General features: G+C 40.0%; 1 protein-coding gene across 1 annotated transcript in view; it reads left to right on the top strand.

Annotated features, from left to right (window-relative positions):
- Positions 1 to 343: 343 nt before the first annotated feature.
- The window catches only part of IQCA1L (IQ motif containing with AAA domain 1 like), a 1,829,164-nt gene continuing 1,808,467 nt past the window's right edge, over positions 344 to 21,040 (top strand). Inside the window, exon 1 of the mRNA XM_044067599.1 lies at positions 344 to 581. Within this exon, the coding sequence (XP_043923534.1) occupies positions 571 to 581 (11 nt within the window). The 5' untranslated portion in view covers positions 344 to 570. The remainder of the gene's footprint in view (positions 582 to 21,040) is intronic.

The raw sequence follows: 21,040 nt of genomic DNA, 5'->3' as shown, positions 1-21,040 counted from the left end.
AAAAATGAGCATGCAATCTGCTTAGTCACTGAAAGTAGGGAGATATATTTTAACTTATGTGGTTAATGAAAACAACTTTCCCAGCTTACTCTGCATTTTAAGTAAAACCTTTAGAAGTCAAATGTTACAGCAGAAATACTAGCTAATGTAACTACAAGTCCAAGAGCTCTTTCTGTCACGAAAGTCCAACAACTAGGGAATGTCTACCTTAAATTCCTAACTTATGTTTTAGAACCAGTTTGTCAGACTTACTTTAGTCTGTTTAGCAAAAGAACTGTTGCCAGCAGCTAAAATGAGAAAAGGGAGGGGCTATTGATGTCATAGCAACACTGTAAACAAAAGAGGCAGATAAGTATCCTGCTATTCTGCAACATGTGGAAAGCTGAGAACCTAAGACATTTTTCCTAGTGGACTAAGGTTTTCTTCGTTAAGTACTCACTGGGAGGCAACATGCACCGTTTATTTTTACTCACCATCAGGCTGCACTGAAATTTATTTTCAGATAATTTAAAATGCTCAACTGGAGTTTTGTTTTGGCTTTCTGACATTCTTCAAGGAACTGCAGAAAAAATGTCTCACAGGTAAGTGCTGTAATATATAGTATAGTGATAACTAACTTCCCTGAGTAAAACAATGTGCATGCATGTGGGTATACATGCAGTTGTTGGCATCAGCCTTCGGCAGTGTAATGCAGGGACTCTGAACACATGGAAAGAGCTGCTTATCTAAGTAGTTTTAATATTTAGACCACAGATATGATAAACACCAGACCATGTGTATGTGCATGCATTTGTATATATGTATGTGTGTGGGGCAATGAATGGTGGGGATGCCAGTGTTAACTGAATGCATTAGCCATCAGCAGTAATTATCATAAGGGCAGCAGAAAAGAGCTGCATGTGTTTATGTAGATATGTGTTTGTGTTTGTCTTGGTGAGACTGAAGCAGATGAAATAAATTGTTAATCAACTTTTTTTAGTCATCTGAACCTAAAAGGATGCACTTTTCTTTTTCTTTTGCATTCACACTCTCTTTCTTTCCAGTATATTACTGGGTCAAAAAAAACTGGGCAGAATTTCAGAAATAAGGTTATTATCTGTAAATTCATCCTGACCATTACTGACCAGAATAATGTTTCAGTGCATCATAAATATAACTGAGGTATGGAACCTGTAAGGTGTCTCAGTTCTATGAGCAGGAGAAGGTAGACTGCAGTTTTCAGCCCTGCACTAAGGAAAGAAAAAGGAAATAATGACTGCACTGAAGAAGAATAGGTGTATAGCAGGCCACTTCTGGTAAAGTGTACATAATTTAGGGGAAACATGTAAGTTATAGAACTTTAAGACCTAAAGAAGTATGCTAAATGACCACTTTGCTTTTCTTTATGCAGGAAAGTGTGGAGCAGTGTCCGTGCTGCAACAGGTGGCAAACTTTTAGTGCTCTGAGACCAGATGGCTGTGGGTTCTATTCTCACCCCAGCTGACTGGCTAGATGAGTCTGCTGTATAGTACTGGGGGAGTGCTGTACTCCTAAATGTGTTGCCTTTCAAATGAGACTTTAAACTGAGGACCCAACTACTTGAGTTTGTTGTAACTCAGGTGAATGTAAAATATCATAAGACACCTGTCAAAAAGAGTAGGGAGACGTTCCCCAGTGCCCTTACCAAATTTCCCCTACTAGTAAAAATACCACCTCAGATCTCCCTTGAAAAGAGGCTACCAGTCTAGTGGGACTAACCCAGCCAACAAAGGAAAAAAAATCAATAAGTGGATGAAGCAATATTACACTTTTTTTCAGAATGGATGCACTGGAGGAAAGTCTTCAGTTCTTCTAAAGTGATGTAATGGATACAACTTAAACCTAACTAACAAAACTAACTCAAGTAAACTAAGAAATTCAAGAAAAAGCCTTTGCCACATCCTACACTGTTCAGTTTTCAGTGGTTCATTAAACTATAATGAAATAACATGTATGATGTTATCATATAAGGTGTTATTGCCAAGTTCTTCAGTGGAAGCCAGAAATAAACTTTTGCATACCAGTTAAATGAGAATATGCACTTTATGAAAGTAATATATGCAATAAACAACAAGCAGTTTTCAATGCCAGACGACTGGAGCCTGGCACTGAAAGATAGGTAATTTGATGGCTTTGAACTTAAGGCTTCTCCTTCATAGCTCCGGGGTCTGGGGTTCATTTTGTTTTTATTTTATGTTTTTCTGGCCCTGACTCTGTAGTCATCAGCTCCTTCTTACCATACAGCTTGCTTCATATCATAGTGAAAATGACAACCAGCTCAAAGCAGACCATTACCCAAACCAGTGAGATGATTTTATTCTCTCAGTCTGACAAAACCACTCAACAGCTGCTGACACAAGGGCCAAGAAAGCTGGACACAGACATACATGTTCTTCCACGTGTATGCCTAAACCCCAGCTGCAGTGTATGCACTGCATGCTGGGATGGTTTATTTGACACCTCCTTATACTCAGACTCTGTAGCTATCCTCTGGAATGCCCTCACACATGCTCTCAAGCTTCTTGAAAGCCAACAAGCATTCAAAGCACGTCTAAGAGAACACCTCTCAACACCCTGGTTCTGTAGCCACTGCAGTCACATGGTCTCATCAAGTGCTAGTCACACAGAGGCCTATACAACCTCCAGCCCTCATGATGGCTAAGCTGACTCCCCTCCTTACCTATTGTCTCCTGCAATGCTCAGGCCATTAGTTGAATCCAATTTGCCACATTCTGCACTACTCAGCTTTCAGTGATCCATTAAACTATAATGGAATAAAGTGAATGCTACTATTATATAAGGTGTTAATGCCAAGTTTCTTCAGTGGAAGCCAGGAATAAACTGTTGCATACCAGTTAAATGACAATATGTGCTTTATGAAATTAATATTAATCTAAGGGGGCGGTGAAAGCCAACACATTCTGGCTAGGCTTATAAATGCCTTCGGGCAGATAGCCTAGTACCAACCTATGTACCTATGAACCTATATATGCAGTAAATAACAAGCAGTTGTTAGTGCCAGAAGACTGAAGTGGAGTTGGTTGGGGCACAGTCATGGCTTCATCTGTTTATGCAATGGAGATGGATCCAAATCTGATTTGGTCTTGACCTCTGGTTGTTGTCTGAAAAAATGCTGGTTTATTGCCTAGTCTAAACTGCCCATATATACTACATTTTGCCATCATCCTGGGTCATGTCTGACCAAGATCCTTAAGAGACTTAAGCAAACAGTGATATAGATGACCTTATGTCACTGCACCCACAACCATTTGGCTTTGTAAAAGTCAAATCCTTCCTGCACATCCTGGATCATTTTTTTTTTTGTTTTTTTTTCTTTTGAAGGGGTTCCTGAGGCCATTGATAAAAGACATGCAGTCACCATACCAAGGTTTTCAACACTTTCCCTTTGGGATTAACAAGCTCTCTTAGCACAACATTTATCCTTGCAGAGTTTGTTGAATAGGTTACTGGCTATCTGACAGATCACATACTGTTAAGGTCAGAGGTAGACATAAAAGCATCACCAGTGATGTCCCACATGTTTCATTCCTGGGAACTCTCCTCTTTTATATATACTTTTCTAGTATGAAAGCTGATAGCAATGGATTATGGCTAAATGAATTTGCTGATGATGGAAAATTGGAGGCAGTTATCAAACCCTACCCTGAATGAACAAGTCCCTAATACCAAACTCATAAGAGTCATCATTGATGACAACTTGAAATCTGACCTTGATAGTATATTCTGGAGTTTTTCTAATTGGGCCTTCCAAACTGTTATTAAAAAAACACCAAAAAAATCATAGATTCATAGGTAGGTACTAGGCTATCTGCCCTGGGGCCTATATAAGCCTACCCAAAAAGGTTCCCTGGCTTCCTGTGCCCCTGTCATGCAGTGCTGCAGAAGTGTCCCCTGGGGTGAATTTTCTATTTCCCATCCAGTCATCAAGGTTTTTCTTAAAGAGGGCCAATGAGGAGCTTTGCTTGACATGAATGGGTAGTTTGTTCCAGAGTATGGGAAGTCTCTTGGACAGGAATCTATCCCTCCAGCATGTTCTGTTTATTGTGGTGACAAGATTTATGTCCCTGAAGCATGTGGTTCAGAGAAATTGGGATTTCTTTAAGTGTACCATGAAGTGTACCATGTCCAACCACTCTGGGTTTGACATAGCTTTGTATGTTAGGCAGAGATCGCCTCTGAGCAGGCGATATGCGATGGAGTAGAGCTGAAGTTTTTTGAGACGGTCTGCATATGACATCTGTTTGAGGCTGGTAATCTTCTTAGTGAGGTATTTCTGTGGCCTTTCCAATTGTTGTAGGTGTCTTGTGAGATACATGCCAAACGGGGCATTGTACTCTATAATGGGTCTGATGAGAAATGAGTAGAGAGGAACAATGACCTCCTTTTTTCTAGAGGAGAACCCTTTTGTGATGAGGTGTGCCACGTAGAAGGATTTCCTGACTACTGTGGTGATGTGGTTATCAAAGGAGAGACTACTGTCCACCTGTGTCCTGAGGTCTCTTATCACACTTTCAGTGTTTAGTGAGCTACTACCTATGTGGTAGTTGATGGATACTGAGTTTTTCCAAAACAAGCTTGAGGCCATGACTTTGACACCAAGCATCTGTCTCTGTGAGGCCCTTTTGTAGAATGTCTACATCATTACGTGATTCTGTTATGGCTCCCAGTTAGCAGTCATCTGCGAACTTTGTTAGCCAAAGACCTTCTGTGTTGGCCTGCACTTCAGAGAAGTAGATGCCAAACAGGAGAGGACCCAGGACCGAACCCTGTGGTACTCCACTCGTCACTGATCTGAAGTCGGACTTGGAGTCGGGCTACTTTTACTGTAGCCTGTTATATAAAACAAATCCCTAACTAACAGAAATAATTAGAGAAAACACAACTAAAGCCTACCTCCTACCTAAACCTACTGCATACCTCCCACTCTTTACTAACCTACAAACTTTCACACAAAGATGGAGCAATGCTACAGTGAAATGGCTCACCTTGCTTCAAACTGCCTTTTAGATGGCATCACTGTAGCTGTATATCTCCGGGGTAAGTTTAACAGATCTGCTTTCTTCCTTCTTTTTTACTATGCCTCTGTTCTCATCTACTTTGTAATCAACCATAAAGCACACAAAGGAAGGACACAACTGCTCAAAACTGCAGAATTTTAATCTTCACAAAGCTTTCTAGCAGAACTGCTTTCCTTCAGTGTAAAAAGTTAAACAGTTATTCAGGACTCTATTAAATTCTCTAAGTAATTAAATATCACATCTAATAAAAAAACAAATATATAAAGAAAATTAATTACAAAATAAAAGATAAATAAGAACTGTTAATGCAGCCATAGAACACCTAACATATACATATACATAATAATAATAATAATAATAATACATTATTAGTTAGTACAGTCTATGATGAGAGGAGACAAATTGGATAACCTGGATCCATTTGTTGTTGAAGAGTGATTTATAGAAAAAGAAGTGAGTAGTATGACTGTAGCATCAGTAAACGTGGATGAATCAGGAATCCAAGCTGAAACCTGTGCATATAGTTTTTTTATTGAACCAGCCATTCATGGATCTGCAGTTACCAGAGATGGTGACCACAGTCAGAAGATAACTGTCACAAATGAGAGGAAGAAGCCATGCCAGGAAACAGAGGGATTTGAACCTATACAGGACCAGAAATGAGAAGCAGGTCCATCAGAGTGGTAAATTAAAAGAAAACTGTTCGGTAATCAGTTTATCTAGCTTTCCTATTTTGGAAAGTGAATTAAATGTTCTTAATAAGGGTCTGACATTTGTTCCATCAGCTGGTGGACAGCTAAATGACTCTTTAACCAAACTACATTTGTTAATTAGGAATGTTAATTTGAAGTTATTATTTGGTAATTATATTGATAAAACTAATGCTGCTTTAAAACGTAGTAGAACTTTTACACCTGTTAGCCCATTGTGAATGCTTTTTGTCAGTTGTAGGAGCAACAGATACATGAGATATTTTTTGATAAAGAGAAAAAAAGTGTTTTACACTATGACTAAAGGTAAAATAAGGCTCTTAATAACTTTCATGGGAATGATGAATTACTTATTAAGCAAGCTGATAAAGGTGGGGCCATTGTACTTATGAATAAGAATGATTATAACAAAGCAATGTTAGAATTTCTAAGTGATTGTGACACATTTATTAAGGTTAACTGTATATATGCAAAAAACAATGGCAGTGAGGTAACCAGGCACAACTCCTTCTTCTATTAAAATAAGAGTGTTTTTATTATAAAATGAAACAATAGGTAAAACACTTTCGCTAAAATAGCTTCATCAGACCTTCAACCAAATAAAAAACTAAGTGATACATTTATAATACTTTTCAAAAACCCTTAACCAATCCAGATTGGTCATCAATTCAAATTAGAAGCATGTGATGTTACAATGTATCAAAGCATTTAAAGTGATACAGCCAATGTTAAAAATACACTTATAATGAAATGAGAGTTTTTCACCTTGAAGCTAAGTAATAAAACTATGTAATGGAAATGTACATCTAAATAATAAATATTACTGTCTCAACAAATATATATACAGCGTGCATTGTCCTAAGAACATTGTTTATCAAAAACACTTCTATGAAGATTTGGATTTCCTGAGGTGGAGCATGCCCATTAATTCTGGGTTGGACATGGCTTTATACGTCAGGCACAGATTGCCTCTGAGTAGACGGTAAGCAACTGAGTAGAGCTGGAGTTTCTTTAGCCTAACTGCACAGGGCATCTGTTTGAGTCCCTTGATCCTCTTGGTGAGGTACTTTTGGGGTCTTTCCATTTGCTGCAGGTGTCGGGTAAGGTACATCTCAAATGGGGCATTGTATTCAATTATGGGCCTGATGAGTGATGAGTAGAGGGGCACAATGACCTCTCTTGGTCTAGATGTGAACCCTTTTGTGATAAGGTGGGCTATATAGAAGGTCTTTCTAACCACTTTGGCCACATTGCTATCTACTTGGGTCCCCAAATCCCTAATTACTTCTTCCGTACTTAATGGATTACCACCTATGTGGTAATTTGTGGGCACTTTGTTTTTCCCAAAGGGGATGACTATGCACTTTTTGGCATTTAGCTTTAGGCTATGGCTCTGGCACCAGTTATCCATCTCTATGAGACCCTTTTGGAGGATGCTTGTGTCAGTCGGCGAGTCGATTATGGCACCCAGTTTGCAGTCATCTGCGAACTTGGTTAGCCATAGTCCTCTCATGTTAGCCTGTACCTCAGAGAAATATATACCAAACAAGAGAGGTCCCAGGACTGAGCCTTGTGGGATGCCACTTGTAACTGGTTTAGAGTCTGACATTGCACCTGCAATTTTGACCATGTGGGTTCTATCCCTGAGCCAGTTTGCAAACCATCTTGTGACATAGGGGTTGATATTTAAGCTGGTGAGCTTATTTATGATGCCCGAGTGGGGTATTGTGTCGAAGGCTTTTGCGAGGTCCAGGTAGGCTGTGTGGACTACCTTCCCTTCATCTATGGCCTTGGTGACTGTTTCAAAGAAGTTGACCAGGTTCAAGAGGCAAGATCTGCCCTTAACAAAGCCGGATTTGGTAGGATCCAGTGTTTGGAGGTTCCCAATGTCTTTGTTTATGAGTTTCATGATGATACACTCCATAGCTTTGCAGACCAGGCTAGTCAGGCTTATAGGGCGATAGTTTCCGGGGTCCATTGTAGCACCACCTTTGTGGAGTGGGACCACTGTTGCTGTACGTCATTCCTTAGGTACATATCCTGTAGTAAGGCTGAGACTGAACAGAGACTTTATGTGAGGATTCAGTTCTTCTTGGAGTTCATGTAAGACGCAGCCCGGGACACCGTCCGGTCCCTTTGATGCTGTGTTTTTTGCTTTGGAGAGGGCAGCTCTCACCTGTGCATCTGTGATGTCAGGGAGGCTACACTCTGTTGGGATAGACATTTGCTCTTTTGGGGAAGGGGAGAAGTTTGCACTGAACCTGTCTGCCAGGATGTTGGCAATGTCTGTGGGTTCAGTGTATTTTTTGTCATTTTGAACTAACTCAGAGCATATCTGGGAGTTGCCACCCAGGTTCCTGACATAACTAAAGAAGGCCTTGTGGTTATCTTTAGCATCTTGTGCAATTTTTCTTTTGAAGCTGGCCTTAGATGATTTTAGGAGTGCTCGTAGTTTCTTGCTAGTACTGATCAGAGGTGCCTTCCCTTTTTGGGATTTTGCTCTATCATGTAGTAGCTTCCTCCTTCTGTTGTATAGCTTATTTATGGCTGGGGTCCATCAGACAGGTCTCCTGCCTTTGGAGGAATGAGTCTTGGTTTTATTTGGGATAGCATGATCCATGCATTCCTGTAGGTGTCCATAGAAAGCATTTGTAAAGGATTCTGCGGTTTGGGCCGTATTTTCCACTGGCCCGGGGGCTTTGAAGGATTCCACCTCAGTTTTGAGAAGTGTGAAGTTTGCTTTTGAGAAGTTCTTCACCGTGGTTTCCTTGGCTGGGGGTGGGGACAGGATATGGATGTCCAGTGATATTAATTTATGGTCAGATCTTACCAATGAGGGGTATACCTCTGGTATGGAACATAGAGTCCCCATGTTGGTGATGATCAGGTCCAATATGTTTTCCCCTCTTGTGGGAGTGGTGACCAGTTGTTCCATAGCATTTGAGTTTATAAATTCTAGGAACCGTTGGGCGAGGGTGTTGGGGCTTGAGTAGTGCTCCCAGTCTATGTTTGGGTAGTTGAAATCACCCAATATAATGGTGTTTGGAGAGACCTTCATATTCTCCAGTGTTCTCAGGAAAGCCGAGTGGGGTTCCTGAGTTTAGGAGGGTGGTCTGTAGCAAGCTACAAACTGAAAGGCAGTTTTGGCCACTGTTAGTTGTACATGGATGGTCTCCGATGCTTCATGTAGTGCCACTAACCTGGAGGTGTGGGTATCTTTGATGAATATGGATACTCCCCCTCCTTTTGTGGTTTGGTCCAAGTTTTGGAGCCGAAAAGCATGGTATGAAGTATAACCTGGTAGTGCTGGGGTGCTCTCAGGAGCCTTGAACCAGGTTTCTGTTACTGCACAGATATCGATATTCTCCATACTGAGGAGAGCCTGGAGTGCATGCATCTTGAGGTTTAGACTTCTAGCGTTGAGCAGCATTACCCTTAGTTTCTTTTTCTTTGTGTTGTCTATGGAGGTGGGTTTGTCTTTTGAGCCTTGCCTAAAAAAGGCACTATGGGGGTGGCAAGAGCCTTAGCCAGTATTCAAAAGCCCAAGGGTGACAGGTGCAAGCCATCCCTAGCGAAGCAACGTGGCTTGTCGAGCATGTCATCCCAGGCTGACAGACACTGGATCCCCTTTGAATGACACCAATACTTTAGCCAATTATTAAAATTGATCATTTTGTCTTTATACTGTGGCATCATTCTTGGTGAGGGTAGATGCTACTCAAGGTCAGGGTCATACCGGCCTGGGCTACATGATCAGAGAGCTCCTCTATGTCTCTTTTCATGTAGTCCAGGGAGGTACGTCTCAGGTCATTCACACCAGCATGGACAATGAGGGAGTCATATTTGTACTTGCTTTGGAGTGACCTGAGTATTTGTGTTATGTGGCAGATCCTGGCACCCAACAGGCAGCTTACAGTGACCTTCTCCTTGTTCAGCCTGGTGAGTGGGACGTCAGTGTGTCTGACATTAGAGTCACCTATTACAAGTGTATTAGGTGTGTTGTTTAGCCTTAAGGGCTGTGACTGTGTGGCACACTGACTTTGTGAACTATGTGATACGTGGGTATTGTTGTGGGTAACGGTTACTTGGATGTCTGCTTTGGAGGTCTCTGCTGCTTGGGCAGATTTTTATTTAGAGCCTCCGAGTATGTTTTTGTGTGTTTATGTGTTTGTTTTTTTGTTGCGATAGGTCTATGTGAGACTGGATTTGTGGTGTATGTGATTACCTTCTCCTCCTGACTGACTGCGCCAGTATTGGGTTGAGAGAGCTCAGCCTCCAGTTTGGCTATATAGTTGCATCTCTCACATATATTTGAGCTTGTTGGGAGGAGGAGAGGGTGGTCTGTGTACATAAGGCAGTTGTAACATTGCCTCAAGATTCCCAGATTCACCAGCTGGACTGGAGAGTAAACCCGAAACTGACTTTTGGACATGCCAGAATAGTATAAGGAACTACTTTTTGACTGATCAAAAAGGACCAATAGGGAGCCAAATACTTAAAGAGAGTATAAGAGGGTGTAGTGCTTTAGTTTATTAGTGCTTACTTATAAGATTACTTATATGAGCAACTGCAGGGCTTTAGAATGAAAATAGAGTGCTTACTTTGAGATTTAGAACAGTTCTAAGGGAAAAAGTGAAGAGCAGACTTTGTGGAGCCGGGAATACTTTAAACCCGTTTAAGCGGCTCTGCCTACTGCGCTATGCGGAAAATCATGCAAAACCGCACAAATGCGGGTTCTAAAGCAGGGAAACTGAAAGAGATAGGAATTGACCCAGGGCGGCCAATAAGCTACTAGTTTCAGGGCTGAGACCACTCCTCCAGGGATAGATAGGCTGCTCAAAGCTCCCCACTCTCACTGGTGAACAGTGAGTTGGTTGAAGGTCTGATGAAGCTATTTTAGTGAAAGCGCTTACCTATTGTTTCATTTTTATAATAAAAATGCTCTTATTTTAATAGAAGAAGGAGTTGTGCCTGGTTACCTCGCTGCCATCTTTTTTGCATTATTGATTTTTTTATTCACTGGCCACAAGATATTTGTCCCTTGGTGTGCGGACTATCCTGTATAACTGTATATATGTTGAACAACTCATTTACGGAATAAAACAATATTTCTTTTGATTTACTGGTTAGTATTGATATTAAATTGGAAGATTATCTTTTTATGAATGTTGATAAACCAGTTATACCACTTTTATATGGAGTACCCAAAATACATAAGGATAAATATAACCCACCCATGTGACCTATAATGTCAGGTAATGGGTGGGTTACTGAAACAATCTCCATTTATTTGGAGACAATCCTAAGACCTATGCTTATATTTGTTAAGAGCTATATTTTGGATACTAATGAATTTTTACAACACTTGTATTTATGGTATGAGGAATTCAATATTAATTGGCAGTTTGGTTTTATTACATTATATATAAATTTATAGTCATTCCTAATGACTGTGGTATACAAATGGTTAGATAATTTTTATGTAATAAGAGTGATAGGACTTCTAGATGGATATAAACTACTTGTATGTTGTTGGACATAGTATTAAGTAAAATGTTTTCATGTTTGGACAAGCTATGTCTTTGCAGTAAAAGGGAGTCACTATGGGGACATCAGTGGCAAATACATATGCCAACTTAACTTTGTCTCTGTGGGAGAACAATATGTTTACAGTGGCACTAATGCTTCCCCTGTCTTGTTGTATAAACAATTTGTGGATGATATCTTCTTAATTTAGTTAGGTGAGCAATTAGAATTTAAAGCATTTATGGAATATTTGCATAGTAATACCACATTTTTAAGATTTAAACTGAATTTTCCATTTGCACAAATACATTTTTTAGATATTTCTATTTATGAAGTGGACAATATTCTACATACTAAGATATATAAAAAAGATGTACAGAAGAATAAATACCTGCATAGAACAAGTATGCAACCAAATCATGTATTTAACGGAATTGTCCATGTACAATTCTTAAGAGCTAGTAGGCTAAATACTGAGGAGAATAATTTTCAAGGTTAGGTTACTGAAATGATGAAGGAATTTATGGATAGAGATTGCAAGTCAGAAACCTTGCAAATGAATAACAAATGTTGAATTTGAACGCGAGACAGTCGGAGTACCATATGTCTCCCATAAAGTGTACAAGAGATATAAGAATACTAAGCTGGGGATGAAATATTTTTTGAAATATAATAGAAGATCAGATCAGGTGATAAATATCATTAAGAACAACTGGTCTGAATTAATGACAGCTCCTGAAGTTAAGAATGTAGTAGGTGATAGGCCCTGGTTTACATTTAAAAGAAATAAAAACTTAAAAACAGCTTTGTTATAAGGATTTACCTAGGATGAAAGCTGTTCAGACTAAGACAGAACACACAGTTCCTTGTAACAGTTGCCAGTTTTGTACATTTATAACAGAACATATTCATCATCATCCAGTGAAAAGAAAAGAATATCCCCAGGATTTACTAATCTTCCATGCAGGACTAATCTAGTCCTGCACGGAAGCGGCAGTTTAAGAGGAGGACGGCAACGCACTATGCATATTAATGAAGGCGTGCTGCCTGAGCTGGAAATCCTACAGTGATTGTGGACGAGTGCAGGGGGTGTGTCTGAGAGCAGAGCTCTCAGAATAAACATGCCCCTGCAAAGTAGAACAGAAGAAATTGTAAATAAATGAGCGAGACTGCTCATAGGTGTCCGCATATCCCCACCAACTGTCACCATGTGTTCAACAGCGACAGTACATTGAAATAAAACGAAGAAACCCTTGTATTTTTTTTTTTAAACCCCAAGTACAGCTAATTGTAGGTGTGCAGGTTTTCCCATCGCTTAGCTATGGTTAAAGCACCTGAAAAGGCTGAAGAGGATAACAAGGAATATATGCAAATGAAGCAGCACAGCCGTAGTGTAGTGGTTAGAGCATCCGCCTAACGAACAAGCATTCCCACTTTGAGTCCCACTGCAGCACATATAATTTTCCATGTGAAATCTGTATATGAACATATTTTTACATCTTTTTGCCGTATAACCTGCATAATAACATTTAAATGTGAACTGGAATACTGCATAAAATGCACATGTGAAGTGTCAGTGTTATAATGAATAAGGCACTAGTAAGCAGGTTTAAGCACAAATAGCAGCAGTAAGTGTTAAGTCATTTGCGCGGGGGTAAGCATTGCCTACACAGATTAAGCAAAGTAGACATTAACTGAGTGTAAGAAACTGTAACTGGAGGTTAGCAGTGCTTAACATCACGCAAACCTGTGCAAACCCGCTTACAACTGCTTTAAAGTGCCTTAATCACTCTGGATCCAATGGCCCATGTCCTGGCCAGCAACAAAATAAACTGCCTCTGCAAGGCCCAAACTCAGGACCATGTATACTATAGTCACAATAGTTAACCACTAAGCCATCATAGCAATAGATATGCATGAGGTATCAGCAAGCTAATTCTCAATACAGGAAAATCAAACCAAACATGTGAACTGAATCTATGTACAGTGTGAAGTGGTATAACCTGCTACAAAACATAAATATATGAACTGGAGTACTGCAGTAAGGCCAGATGTGAGGTGCTATTGCAATAAAGTGTTGAAGATCCCAGGACCCATACAACATACGTACACATGAATCAGGGATACAAGACACATATGTAACATGTAATGAAGAAGACATGAATGCCAAAAGGCAAATATCATGCAAATCAAATATTAAGCGCCGTTAAACGTTGCACAGCACTGCTACTCAGACTACTGGGAGGATACTACCAGTGGAAGAAACAGTGTCAGCCTGCAAAGTCTAATCTTAAACATACGCATGTTCATTCCTAGTGGGACAACCCCAAAGATTCTGCTAAAAAGAGTCCCCAGGGTAACATACCATGCCTTACAGGTAAGCAAAGGAGGATATGTATGTTTGCGGACTGATTGTGGGGGAACCCTGAAGATCCATGGGGTGAGACAACTTACATGATGGGTCCCAAGAAGAGAAGAGTGGGCAATGTGTAGTGGTGTGGTGAGATTTGGATGGAACCTGTAGGTAGAATGATTGATGTGGAGGAGGGAGGGGGTGGAGGGAATGATGAGTAAGACATTATGGGCCAAGGCATGCCGGGGTTGGACGGACCCATTCTAATGGGACCACCCAATGGATGTAAGCGAGAAAGGAGAGAGGGAAACAGGAAGGTAACTGAGACATACCATTTCCCATGGCAAAGCATGTTATGAGTAATATGTATGTTGCATAACCCATGGAATAACATATATATGTGAACTGGAGTACAGCTGCCATGAAAGAACACACATGCATATATATATATATATATATATATATATATATATATATATATATATATATATATATATATATATATAACCTAGAGTACTGCAGGAAATACACATGTGAAGTGTCAGTATCATTATACATAAAGCAGTAGTTAGGTTAAGCAGCAAGAAGCAGGAGTAAGCTTATGTCAGCACTAGTAAGCGAGTTTAAGGCCATGTGCATGGGTTTGCGTGAAGGTAAGCACTGCTAATTTCTGGTTACAGTGTCCTACACCCAGTAAGCCTCTAAATTGCTTAACATGTGTAGGCACTGCTTACTCCCATGCAGACCCACTTACAACTGCTCAAAAGTACCTTAATCACACTGTGTCCAACGGCCCTTGTTCTGCCTAGCAAAAAAATAAACTGCCTCTGCAAGGCTCAAACTCAGGATCCTGCACACCATAGTCACAGTAGTTAACCACCAAGCCATCACAGCAATAGATATGAATGAGGTATCAGCAAACTAATCCTCACCACAGGAATATCAATGTACAGTGTGATGTTGGATAACCTGCCACAGAACAAAAATATGTGAACTGGAGTACTGCAGTAAGCATAGATTTGAGGTGTTATTGTAATAAAGTGTAGTAGTCCGCAGGTCCCCATACAGTGTATGTACACATGAATCACGGATACCAGACGCATATATAACCTGTAATGAAGAATAAATCATTGCCAAATGGCAAATATAATGCTAATTATCTATTAAGCAATGCTAACCGCAGCACAGCTCAAGTTAGTAAGTGTAAGCCATGTGTAGGGGAGCCAATTCAATCTGCCTAGTGGTATACCTCTTTAAGCAGCGCCAGCCTCATGTAAGCAGGTCTGCCCATAGCTTAGCCTTTTCAAAACTGGTCAATCACAGGGAAGTGCAGGAAAATGGCTGTATTTAAACCCCACAGGTGGGAATACTACCCATAACTGGTTGTAGCCTCCTACTGCAGGCAGAATGGCTGGTGTGGGTGAAGGCACTCGATTTAGAATGCAGCACTGGGGCATCCAGGAGTCAAAAATCATGGTAAGGCTCCTGGTAAAACACCATGATCAGAGACTACTGCAGGGCCAGTACCAGTGCTCGCAGTATAAAATGGAGTCCTGGGACAGTCTCGCCCGTGACCTCACCAGTGCCACAGGTATCCCCAAGACTGGTGAGCAGGTCAGGCACCACCATGCTGACCTGAAGCAATGGAGGGAGGGGGGGTGTACTGGAACAGTGGATCCAGGAGTCTCGGCAGATGCCCAATGCCCCTGTACTGAGTAAGTACTCATGCTACTAAGTAGTAAATAATTGCCTAGCTTGTGTATACTATGGATAGGTATGGCTAAATATCACTGCATTTCTCTGACAGCTGCAGATGAGCGGGCTGCGAACCAGCAAGCCCATGATGCCAGGCTGTAAAGGCTGTGTCGTGAGGCAGGTTAGTAATTAGTCTGCATGTACTGTCATAACAAATAAATATAATAGCCTTAGAAAGTGTTGTACCAGTAGAAATAAATGTGTAATAATCTGTGAATAAAGGTATAACCCCTGGAGTGCTTCTGTTTACTCTTCTCTCATATGTTGGTGATCTGTTCCATACTATAAACAGTACTGTTGTATCTTAAGCAGTGTCACCCACACCGTGGTATGCAGATAAAATGGGCATGAAGTCCTGCATAACAATGTTGGAAGTGCCAAGAGGTCAGTTATATTGTACAAGTTAGGGAGACTTAGATAGAAAACAGTTGAAAGCTTTACATCAATTCCCTGAGAGCACAGTGTACTGTGATGTTAGCTATAATATTTTGTCACACACAGCAGGGGGTTGAATCGTGGGAATGCTACTAAATTGTATGCATAATCATACCCCACAACTGTATAGATTTTGATACAATGTTCAGATAGAAACCTGTATGCATAATTACACCCAACAACAGTACAGCATTTGCTAGAATGTTCACATTGTAAGTTGTATGCATATCCATACCCCACAACTGTTCCAGTCTGTCCGGCATGTCCAGATAAATGGCCCATATCACCAGCTTGGTACCCTGTTCCCCTGAAAATCTAGTGTGATGATCCAAGAAATGTAGGCAGCTATCAATGACATATAAATGATAGTCAAACGTGTACATACTCAGAGAATGTATATGGAAACAAACCTGTCATTCAAGCACCTCACTCAAAGTGTATGACAGCATTTCTCAACATATGTTGCATTAACACCTGCAGCCTGTCACACCTGTATGTAAGACACAGGTCACTTATATAATAATTTATAAACATACCAGTGTACAATATAAGGCCATTGTGTATTGTAATAATACATGTAAGGGAAAGACCACTGCAGTGACTAATAATGTTGTGAAAACTACAAGGATATATTTGTTGATAATTGAACTCTCTCTCACACCCCTACCATATGTGCATAATAACCCAATGCCACTCCTCAACTGGCATGTGTATACTCCACACTTTTGTTGGGACATATGTCCTAATGGTTTATAAATATTCACATTTGTTTCTATGCATGTGCAGCACAGCTCAAGTTAGTAAGTGTAAAAATACACCCATACTGGTGGCCTGTTGCCATCAATGAAACCTGCATGCTCGTGTAATGGCCACTGTTGTTCCATATATACATGTGTTCTGCTTGCTCTGCAACTGTGTTAAATCTGGTGTGTTGGGTTAATGGGAATAACTATACATGCTGTTATAATTAAACCTGAATGTTGTTGAATGTTACTAACCCATATATGTCATAAACCTGTGGCAACACAGCTCATAGGGGGAGGCTGGTCACCAATGGACCCACCTGTCCCACCTCAGCTGGCCATGGCACCGGGCACCAGCACAGCTGGGGCCCAACCTGGGACCTCCTCCTCCGTGGGCCCTGCACCACCTTCGGGTGGAAACATTGCAGGGGATGGGCCCCCCCCCCCCCTTGGAGCAGGCATGGAGGGGAACCTGTCACCTGTCAACAGGTCCAGGCCGTGGTGCATAAGGAGATCAATCTGGAGTATCAAGATTGGCTACACCAGCTTGAGGGCCGAGTGGTGCTATTAGAGGGTGAGTCTGCCCTTCCTACACAGCCCCCAGCACAGCCACCTTCAGGGCCGTGAAGGTGCAGTGGTGACTGCCCATGGGTGGGGACCTCAGTCCCACTGTTTCCAGTTGGGGGCTCATGGGCCTGCGACTTCCAAACACCCCTCCCCGGCCAAGGTGTTTACCCCACATATGTGTCCCTGTATGTGCCTTGTGTGTCTTGTCTGTTAACCTACCCAGCCTACCTCCCAAAATATACCTACTACCCCTCCTCAACATCTCACTCTCTTCTGAGAACAAAAAAGGACAATCTGTTCCCACAAAAAAAATATCGTCCCATACATAGCTGTCCATTTCGCACACATGTCCACTGGACACATGTAATCTGGTGTAATTGGCATTGCAATGAATATATGTTGTCCTCACCCCTGTCCCAGGGGTTTAAGGGTCCAAATGTACCTGCAAATATAGTGTATATATGCACAGCTGTTGCTGTAGAAAAAATAGGCAGCTACGGACCTTTCCTATACTCTTCCTGCACATGCCTAGCTATTTTCCCCACTGTCTTTCCCTCTTTGTTCCCCGTTTTTCACCACTTTCCTATCAACCCCTTTTTCTTTTCTTTTAAAGGGATTAGCACAGGGGTAAGTGGCAGTGAGCACTGTTAAGCAGCCCTAAGCGGGTTTGTGCGGGGGTAAGCTATGCCTACACTGGTTGAGAAATTTGAAGCTGACTGACTGTAAGAAAACATAAGCGGAAGTTGGCAGTGCTTACTGTCAGGCAAACCCACACAAACCTGCTTACAACTGCTTATAAGTGCCTTAATCACTCTGTAGCCAACGTCCCTTGTTCTGCCCAGCAACAAAATAAACTGCCTCTCCAAGGCTCGAACCCAGGACCCTGCACTCCATACATAAAGAAATTTACCACTAAACCATGGCAGATATACATAACATGAAATTTTCACAAACATATCATGCAGCACAATCAGTCAACAATACAGGAAATGTATTAATATCATACCACATAACCTGTTAATACAAGAAGTCTGGACAAAGTATGCCACACTGTGGGTACAAATAGGAATATATGTCAACTAATGCACTAATACACTTAAATTGTTGCTAGTTACACAGTTATATGTATTAGAACACATATGTAGAAGGAGATGAAGTCTGAAACACAAAAGTGTTGGCACTAGTTACTGACTTCAATGCTGTGATCATCCATGACAATAGCCAAGTGAATGAGGAACAGGCCAAAATATAAGCCAAACATGCATGGACATATGGACAAATATATATCTGTAAATGTAGACAGATAGACAGCTATATGTAGATATATATATTAATGAATGACTCACAAATAATCATACAACATCAATTGTATATAGATACATACATATGTTCATATATATATATATATATATATATATATATATATATATATATCTGTGTATTATATATGTGTGTGTGTGTATATATATATATATATATATATATATATATATATATATATATATATATATATATATATATATATACCTAACCCAAACAGTTGATGCGCGTATCCAGTCTTGGTGCACGGAAAACACTAAATATTCGATCCAAATCCACTTCCAGCACTTGAAAAAAGAGAGGCGCTACGAGAGATAAAGCCTTTATTACTGGCACAGTCTGCCCCACAGACCGGTTTCGCTTTACAAAAGCGTCATCAGTGTACTTCCAAACCTTAGTACATCCTGTTTAAATTAGTCAGCATTTAAAGTGACAGTACCATAATACACATAGTGACACTGCTCAACACTATGTATAACAAATAGTAAATGTAGGTTAAATATACAGTTTATAATGCCACTATATATAAAGCCAATAGATGTTAAAACATGTAGATAACACATAATTCCAGTATCAAAAAATCCCCACACAAGTTGGATAGAATTCAACCACTTGCCTAAATTACATATAGGCCAGTAAATGAATAAATGCATATCTACCTATCTATAATATTAAACAGATGAAAAACATCTTGTAAACTATTAATGCCACAACTACTAAATAGTTATTATACCAATACCTACCCCAATAATAAACACTATAAATAGAAATAAACCACTAGTGACCAATTCCTAAACCTACCAATGGTCATTAAGACCCGGTTTAAACATAGCCCCCAAATTCACTATCCATCTACGTTCTTTAGAGGTCAGTATATTATGCACGGCTATCTCATCACTAACTAATGTAGTGATTTTATCAATTCCTACAAAAACAAAATGAGCTGCTGAGTGTTGCAAAATATGTTTATACAGTGCACTACGCAACCTTTTGCATTTTATATCGCTAATATGAAGGGCAATTCTCTGCTTTAATGAGCAGGATGTTTGTCCTACATAAAATGCACCACATTGACATAGAGCCATGTAGACTACCCATGAACTCGTACATGTAATTAAACTACTAATGTGATATACTTTTCTTGTGTTAATGGATGTGAAGGAGCTAGTCTTAGATATTAATTTACAATATTTACAATGTCCACAGTACGTACTACCTACCATTTTAATCCCTGATATTGCTTTTTGGCTTGAACCTTTCTTAAAACCTGCCAAATTCTGTCCAATTGACTTGCCTTTTCGATATCCAAATTCACATGTAGGATTTATCAAAGTAGAAAAGAAAGAATCCATATATAAAATGTGCCAATATTTTGATATCACTTCCCTAATTTTAAAAGAATTGCTAGCATAAGTAGTAACAAATCTAACTTTATTAGGCTGGTCTGATGTATATTTAGTCCTATCCTTCAACAGATCACCCCTTTCCATAGTCTGAACTTTATTATACGCTTTCTCTATTAGCCCCTTATTAAAACCACGAGCCTGAAACCTATATTTTAGGTCTCTCGCTTGTCTATGATAATCACTAACATTGGAACAATTGCGCTTAACTCTTTGGAACTGGGCAACTGGGATATTATTGACCATATGAGATGGATGACAGCTACGGGCATGAAGAATAGAGTTTTTAGAAAAAGGTTTTCTATATAGTGAAGTACTTAATGTACCATCCAACAATTTTGTAACACTAACATCTAAAAAATCAACTGTAAATAAATTCAATATACCAGTGAAAATAATACCATACTCATTGGTATTTAAATATTTTTTAAAGCTATCCCATTCATCAAGACTGCCTTGCCATATGACCCAACAGTCATCTAAATAACGACGCCACATAACAAGCTGTCTAGAATATGGAACATTTTCACTATAAATATATAATGTCTCAAAATATCCCATAAACAGGTCAGCATATATGGGGGCAAATGTGGCCCCCATAGCTGTACCTTTAACCTGTAAATACCAGTTGCCATTAAACCTAAACGCATTGTGCTCCAATACAAACTGTAACAAAGATAGCTAAAATTCCATTTCTGCTACAGTATACAAACCTGATTGCTCCAACCAATACTTAACCCCTTTAATACCACCATGATGGGGGATACTGGTATAAAGGGATTGTACATCTAGTGATCCCATTTGACAATCACTCGATAGCTGTATATCATCCATCAATGTCAAAAAATGTTTTGTATCTTTAATTCTAGCTCTAATCAAAGATGACAAGGGCTTTAGTTTAAATTCAAGATATTCTGTCAATGGTTCCATCACTGAACCATGGCCTGCCACTATGGGCCTACCTGGGGGTTATATAAAGTCTTATGAATTTTGGGAACAAGGTAAAAATATTGAAAAATGGGGCTATCTACTGTTAACTGTATCCCTAAATACTCACTTACAGTACCCTGTTGTTTTGCTTCTGAAAGAAACTTATCTACAGCATATTTAAATCCTTGACAAGGATCCATTGACAACAAACTATAAAAAACAGGATCACTCAAACTGTCTA

The sequence above is a fragment of the Protopterus annectens genome, chromosome 3.part1 (genome assembly GCF_019279795.1).
Source record: "Protopterus annectens isolate FY-2018-M chromosome 3.part1, PAN1.0, whole genome shotgun sequence".
Classification (NCBI taxonomy): domain Eukaryota; kingdom Metazoa; phylum Chordata; order Ceratodontiformes; family Protopteridae; genus Protopterus; species Protopterus annectens.
The sequence above is the reverse complement of the archived record's forward strand: the minus strand, read 5'-3'. Positions and strand labels throughout refer to the sequence as shown.